The 7,973-nt window shown below is 44.9% G+C and overlaps 1 protein-coding gene across 1 annotated transcript; it reads left to right on the top strand.

Annotated features, from left to right (window-relative positions):
• The first annotated feature begins 455 nt into the window (after positions 1-455).
• On the top strand, positions 456-7,758 carry LOC134535464 (major royal jelly protein 1). Its single transcript, XM_063374575.1, has 2 exons — positions 456-507; positions 6,541-7,758. The coding sequence occupies exon 2, from the start codon at positions 6,541-6,543 to the stop codon at positions 7,660-7,662; it is 1,122 nt and encodes a 373-aa protein (XP_063230645.1). The 5' UTR covers positions 456-507; the 3' UTR covers positions 7,663-7,758.
• The last annotated feature ends 215 nt before the right edge of the window (positions 7,759-7,973 follow it).

Here is a 7,973-nt window from a genome sequence, read left to right as displayed (position 1 = left end):
TAAAGATTGAAATAATATAAAATTAAAATATGATCAATAACATGTTAAACATTAACAAAAATAAATTTATAGTGATAAAGGCTAGAATGTATGTTTGTGCGATGGAAACCCCGCCAGCAACAACCACATCTGCAGAGGAACCTGCAGCTCCCTCTAGTTGCTAGTTGCCACAGCTGGCGTCTCGGCAGGGGCGCTGGAGTGTGGCACGTGTGTATTTTCTCTTCATTCCAGAAGCCTCCATTGTGAACAGTGAAACACGTGACGGAGTTTGTTAACCTATACAGTTTGATGGGAAATGTACCAGCTACACGAGGCACGAGGCGAAGCCAGGCTGGAAGGTAAACAAGAGCGCGTGTGGCCGGCTGGAGGCACGGACTCTGGTCTCCAGGAGGAGGGGTGGAGGGGGTGGCCTTGCGCGCTGGAGGGGCGGGTATAAGAGCGCTCTGCATCCCGCCCACGCCACTGCGGCCTGCGAGGGACTCTACAGCCTCTACAGCCTCTACAGCGGTGAGTGCTATACAGACACGCCATCAATCCACAACCACACACGCTCAAGCAAAGTTTTTGACGTGATAACGTCTTATAAATCGATGAACGCCGGCTGCACGCACGAAAAATTTATCACGTTCCGCCTGAGCCGGAGCGTGCAAGAACCGGCCAACCACCGTGCGAGAAAATCTTCTGTAATATCAAACAGGTTAAGGCGTTTTTTTTTAAAACTAATTGTTCGTGATTATATTTAAACAAATTATTAAAATTAAATTTTCAAAAACTGTTAATTATATATGAAAATTAAAAAGTATGCAATTTTTCATCAATGTTTTCTTATGACGTTATCACGTAAAATTATCGTCCATAAACCGACTTTTCAGACAAACAACCCCCCCCCCCCCGGCCCGCTTTTTTTTTAATAAGGCCTATTTCTAATAAAAGTCCACGTCAACGGTTCCTACATTCTGAAATAATGACTATAACAAGTTTCTTATTTTTTCATGTACATTAAATGAACGTATTTTCTTAACAATGTTGTTAATGTCCTCGCACCTAATAATACTACTAGGGGGAATTTTTCTGTAAGCTTAGAATCGTTCAAAGCGGGATGGGGTCGAATCAGCAGCGCTACTTCACACACGGTATCTCAGCCTCCCAGCATTCAGTAGGACCCGTCTTCCCGGGGAACCCTGGTCTGTTGCTTCTCAGCTACCCAGGCAGATTTGACATGGGTTTCACATGTCACGCAGGCAAACACATGGTCAAAATCAAATTTCATCTCCATTGTTGATAGGGTACACATATTAATAGAACCAAGAATATTAGTATTTAGCACACCATCACGTTCTTTCAAAAAACAGATTTTGGCCAATTGTTTTAAAGTAGTCTATGTATTTATATATAAATAAATAAATATATAGCTATATATTTGAGGTGCTTTTCATCCCGTGATAAAGAACTGTTTCTTAGTAAATAGACATTAAATGCATTAAAAAAAGAAGAATAAAGCACAATGGCTCGATCCGCAACAGACTGACCAGGTTTGAAGATCCAATAAAAATTTGGTTTTCATCATCAGTTATTTTGAATATTATAATAAAACACAGCCAATTCTAAAAAAATATATATATTAGTACCACTTTGTAGTGCTGACACTGTGTGGATGGGTTGTTCTCATATAGCTGCAGATATTTACGGAGCTAGAGCATAGAGCATAGATCCTTGTGTTCAAAAGTAAAGTGAACCCGCCTACGCCGGGTAATGCAGCTGTCTCAAGTTCACGTTAGCATGCATATAGGTATACACTTAAAATTTAAATTATCTGGAACTCCGCTCTGAAAAATAAACAATTTTAAACCCTCGTACTTAATGTTACACAATGGTTTAATTAAACATGCATACTATAATGTGGTTCTATACTGACTTCACATTTCATTAATCACAGAAACCTTTATTTTATTTTAAATTTTATTTCATTTTGTTTCAAAATGCTCTTAAAACTCAACATTCTTAAAGCAAGAAAAATATCTACCTTTACTCAAGGAATGTCGAAAGACATCACATAACATGTGCCAGATAAAAATAAAATATCAGTGGTAGCGGATGTGTGTTTGTTCACAAAGCAGGTCTGTGGAGGGGGGAGGGGGAAAGCACCGGCAAGATGGCGGCGCGCGTGGGATGCTGGGAGATAGTCATTGACTAGGATTTTTAAATAATTAAGTTAGAAGTTGTTTTATGAGTAATTACTGTAATATAGCAATAATGTTTTTTTTTTTAAATTAAGGATTCTCAAGCCGCTTTTAGGACTCTTCAAGCCTTCGAAATTTTTTTTTTTTTGAGAAAAAAGGGTAATTTATCCTCAAAATGGTACTTTTCCCCTCCAAATTGAAAATTTTCTTAGTCGTTTTGTGGAAATTTTCCCTTAAAGTCCACGATAGTGGCCGTTCATTGCCTGCAATACAGCACCCCGCCCTAGTACCCTGTCCCAGACTCGTCCATTCTCTACTACTGATGATGCTTTCCATTAAAGAATGGCTAAAGATAACAAATATTACCCCCCTACTGCAATAATACGTTATTTCTGTGTTAATATGTAAAACTCGGGATTTTTTTAATGAACTTGAACACTTATCGGGTTTATTATATGTGTTTTATAAGATAATAATAAAAAATAAGGAATTTTCTCATCAAGCATTCTCCCCTCCTCAGATATATAGTTCACTGGGACAGCATACTGAAAATTCACCTAGAGAATTGTAATCCTCTTCTCCCACTCCCTTCTCTCCCTGGGGCTTGACCCTTGGATTGTGTGCATTTCACTGAGCAAGTGCTTGCGTTCTTGCGGGAGAACTGAGCTCAGCACACAGACATGCAGCGACCTGTGCCACATGCTGTAGTTCATCTGCGCCATGCTCAGGCAGAAGCACCTGGGCATCCTCTCTTGGGCATTTGTGTCTCAATCAGCGCTCGTCGAGGGCATTACCCTGGCAGGCGTGTGCAGTTACATTCTTCATCTCAGCTTCAGGAAGTCTCACTTCTGTGAAGATTCATTGCCAACTTTTATACTGCTGAGATGATTTATAATTTTGCTGATGACACGTTGTTGGAAACCGCGATCGAACATTAACATTTGGGCTTTTTCAGAAGATTGGTGACCTTCTTCTTCCTTTGCCGAAACAGCTAAAAATGTATCACAGTTTCTTATCACATGGGCTGGGGAGGGGGGGGGGGGGGGGGGGGGGCGAGTATCTTTTATGGTCCAGATGTTTCTACATTGTACATTTACTCTTGGGCCCAGGACATATCACACTAAAATACTGTTTCTTTCGAACTTGTTAAGAATCATAGCCAGTATATTAATGTCCTTCGCAATTCATGACGCTTGCATTCTAAAATCGGAATGTTTGGAGTGATGTGTTGTCGAGGAATTTTTTCGCATCTATCAATGTCTGCCTCACTTCGAGTACCTTTATCTCCAAAGTTTAAGCTAAGAACGAGATAAGCCTGGATTTTGTTTTATCAATCTACTACCAAATCCACCTGTAATACATAGCCCATAGTGTGCAGTAATAAATATAGTAGCATCAGGCTACAAAAGGTAAAATATGATTTTGCTTATGCAAATTCTTGCTCTTCAATAAGGCATAAAATGACTATTCACACATTTTAAGCACAATTATCACTACTTATGCAACTTAAAAAAAAATACGTGTGACAGTGTAGTACTTGAAGTATTTAAGAACTGCTTCGAATGTGGCTGGTTTAGAATAAACATTTCTTTTGAGAGGATGGCCCCAAATCATAAACATTACAGTTGATGATTGTATGCAAAAAAAATTTGAAGACATCCAGAAGTGTAGACATTGTTTTCACCATCAAGGATCAAGGATACATCATCGAATAGTGCAGAGAGGATTGCATGAGATCACTTCAAGTGTTGTTAATGAACCTCGCAATTAGCTTAAAACGTTTCAGACAGTTAACTGGCATGATTTCACAATAATTACTGCATTTAAATTCACTATGGTCAATAGTGTAACACTGCAATGTTTTTATTTTGGAATAATTATTGTAACAGTCTATATTTGGGCCACTAAGCTCACGGAAGAGAGATACGCTAGACAAATATTTCGTACAGGTAGCCTTGCTTGAACCTGGTTAATTAATTACCGTTACAGGAAATTGCAAGTCTATGAGTGGGACCTATTGCTCTGTTGTTGGGCGGAATCATATTGAAATTGTCCAGCAGAATGCAGAAAAAATTGCATTACTACTGCCCAATGAAAATGAAACCATTATGTGCTGTTTGCTCCGCACACAAAAACATATTTATCATAAGACTGATGTACTGATATCTTTGCAGTGGGTAATTAATCTTCAACAACATGCTCTCTTAGAATAAAACTGGCTAGAAAATTTGTTTTAGTGTCAGAATTAATAATATCTCGCAGATAAATTCTTCCGTCTAAAATACAATTTTTTAAATACATTACTATCTTCTGCTTGTCATTATCTCACTGACTTTCAGTAAAAATAAAATATTAATAATTATGGATTTTGTTTGACTTTAACATGACATCGGATATGAGAATAAGAGGAAGAAATTTTATCCACAGAAAAGTATTTAGAAACATCTTGAGATTCAACTAGAGTGATTTCAAGCAACCACAGAAAACCCCCCCCCCCCCCCCCAAAAAAAAAAAACGCAGTTCTAAGCTGAGTCCTCTGGACTGCGAGTAGCAGCTCTATTTCATAGATGTGGTGCACCAGGAGGCTAGGCATGCACTAAAGTTGCCTTCTGGTCTCCATATCTCTTATATGTGGTGCACCAGGAGGCTAGGGATGAATGATAGTTGGTTTCTGTTTTCCGAACCTCATAGATGTGGTGGACTAGGAGCTAAGGCATGCATGATAGTTGGCTTCTGTTTTTCGAACCTCATAGATGTGGTGCACCAGTAGCCTAGGCATGCATGATAGTTGGCTTCTGGTCTCCATACCTCATAGATGTGGTGCACAAGGAGGCTAGGCATGCATGATAGTTGGCTTCTGGTCTTCGTATCTCATAGATGTGGTCCACCAGGAGGCTAGGAATGCATGGTAGTTGGCTTTTGGTCTTTGTATCTCATAGATGTGGTCCACCCACCAGGAGGCTAAGCATTCATGATAGTTTGCTTCTGGTCTTTGTATCTCATAGATGTGGTGCACCAGGAGGCTAAGCATGCATGATATTTGGCTTCTGGTCTCCATATATCTGTTAGATGTGGTCCATCAGGAGTTTAGGCATGCATGATATTTGACTTCTCGTCTCCATATCTCATATATGTGGTGGACTAGGAGCTAAGGCATGCATGATAGTTGGTTTCTGTTTTCGGAACCTCATAGATGTGATGCACCAGGAGGCTAGGTATGCATGATAGTTGGCTTCTGGTCTCCGTATCTCATAGATGTGGTAGACTAGGAGCTAAGACATGCATGATAGTTGGTTTCTTTTTTCCGAACCTCATAGATGTGGTGCACCAGTAGCCTAGGCATGCATGATAGTTGACTTCTGGTCTCCGTATTTCATGGATATGTAGTCATTTACCCCATATCGGAACATAGCAAAATAAGAGTGATGCTCACAGTATCCATCTCTGGACAAACAACTTTTTTAAAAGCATTATTATTTAAGTTTACCTAGCACGACCTTTGTTCTTAATCAGTCCACTATGAGGAGCCTGAGCATCACAACTGCTGTTGCTGCAGTGAGGGGTCTCCACCTCACCAGGTACCTCTGTGGGTGTCGGGACAAACACTCCCGGGCAGAGCTCACTAGTACCACGAGTTGGTAGTGAGTTGTCCTGAGGTTGTGCATTCGCATGCATGCATCCATTCCGTGTTCCTGTTTGATCATGTCTCGGATACTAACACTGGCAATGGCTCTGACACCAAAAACAACAATCACATTAACATTAACTGGATTATTGTTACGAGGATGCTACAGGGGGGCAAAGTGGCGGGCCAGTCGGCCCAGAGTGCTCAGGGGAGACTCCATCTCCCGGGCATGCAGCACCCATCACCCTGATACACGCCTGCCTGTCTCTCTCGACTGTTCGGTACATCTCCAGAGCCCCATCCATGTGAAATAGCATAGCTAGGATGCCAATGTGTGTTAAGTGGGGGATTCTGCATCACTTCGAAGGGCTACGAGAAATTTCCAGGGTGGGGATGAGCGGTCTATAAACCAGGAGGTTGACCTGCAGGGTATTGAAGTGAAGAGGGAGATTGATGATCCCTTGGTGAGCGAAAGTGGTCTAAGAGCATTCGACTTCGTGTGTGAAGATTGGTGCTTCGGGGCTGGAAGCATCTGGGACTGTGTTGTCTGCAGTGTGTTGGGATAGAGGGCACGGTGAAAGACGAGCCGTCGACCCGATCTCCAGCGGGGAGAGTGAATTGTGGACATAATGGAAAATAGATTAATTTGAGGACAGACATTTTAAGTAATGTAATTGAGATAACAGTCATCCCACTCGTGACAACACTGAGAACACCGGTAGCTGCATGTTGCAGATGTGGCGAGCCGCAGCGCTGGCGCTGTGCGCGGCCCACCTGGCGCTCTGCGGGGCCTCCTGCGACAAGGCGCTGCCGGACACGACCTTCATGCTGAACGGAGCCAACCTGGAGTGGCCTTGCCCCTCCACACGCAGCATCTACGTGTCGTCGGGCCGCTACGTGCCCAAGAACGTGATCGCCACGCGCCTGCAGATCTACAAGGACGAGGCGTTCGTGCTGATGCCGCGCTACAAGCCCGGGGTGCCCTTCACGCTGGGGAAGACCTCGCTGCGCGGCAAGAGCTGCCTGGCCTCGCTGGCGCCCTTCCCCTGCTGGAGCCTGCAGGAGGAGGGCAACTGCGAGGCGCTGCAGTCGGCCGTGGACCTGTTCCTCGACCCCAACGACGTGCTGTGGGTGCTGGACGCAGGCGTGGTGAACACGCTGGAGCAGCCCGTGCGGCGCTGTCCGCCCAAGGTGGTGGCCTTCTGCGCCAAGACGGGCAAGGTGCTGAAGGTGCTGGACCTGTCGGCGCTGGTGACCACGGCCTCGCGCCTGCAGTACCTGGTGGTGGACTACGCGCCGGACGGCAGCATACACGTGTACGTGAGCGACGCGGCGACGCGCGCGCTGCTGGTGTGGGACGTGGCCGCCGGCCGGGGACGCCGCGTGCTGCTGCCCAGGGCCGTCACGGAGAGCTGCACGCGGCGCGACGTGCTGTACCTGGCGCTGGTGCGGCGGCCCTGCGGCACCACGCTGCTCTACCTCACCTACCTGTCGGGCTGCCGCGTGTTCTACGTGAAGACCTCGCAGCTGCGCCGCGGCGCGCGCCCCGCCGTGGTGGACGCCGGCCGCAAGCCGGGCCCGCTCGTGCTGCTCGGCTCCGACGGCGGCCAGGCGCTCTTCTTCCGCGCCAGGGGCGAGGGCGACGTCTACATGTGGAGCACGGACACCCCGCTGCGCGCAGACAGCTTCCTGCTCGTGCAGAAGGGCAGCGAGTGTCGCCTGGCCACCCAGGTGGCGCCCGGCTACAAGCGCCTCATGTGGCTGCTGGAGAGCAACTTCCAGGACTTCATCGCGGGCACGGTGGGGTGTGCGGGGGCGAGCGTGGCGCTGCACCCGCTCGTCAAGACGTGCGACTGAGCGCTCGCGCCCTCACTCATGTGAATATGTACATATATATGTAAGTTTTGTTTTGTACAAAGTGATATTACAATAAAACATTTTTTTTTCAAAAATAGCTTTCATTGTAAATAATTTAATTATTATTCATATAAAAACACCTCAAATTGAGAAATTTGTAATTAGATGGTCATACCCTTATACATTTAGAGGAGCGCAAAAGGCTTGAATTCACAATGATGTCCAAGCAGGAGAAAATGGGGTTTGCAACCTTTAGAGACAACGAAACTTACTTGAAGACAATGTCTACCTGTTTACTGAGGGCCACTCCA

Source organism: Bacillus rossius, chromosome 8 (assembly GCF_032445375.1).
Source record: "Bacillus rossius redtenbacheri isolate Brsri chromosome 8, Brsri_v3, whole genome shotgun sequence".
NCBI lineage: Eukaryota > Metazoa > Arthropoda > Insecta > Phasmatodea > Bacillidae > Bacillus > Bacillus rossius.
The sequence above is the reverse complement of the archived record's forward strand: the minus strand, read 5'-3'. Positions and strand labels throughout refer to the sequence as shown.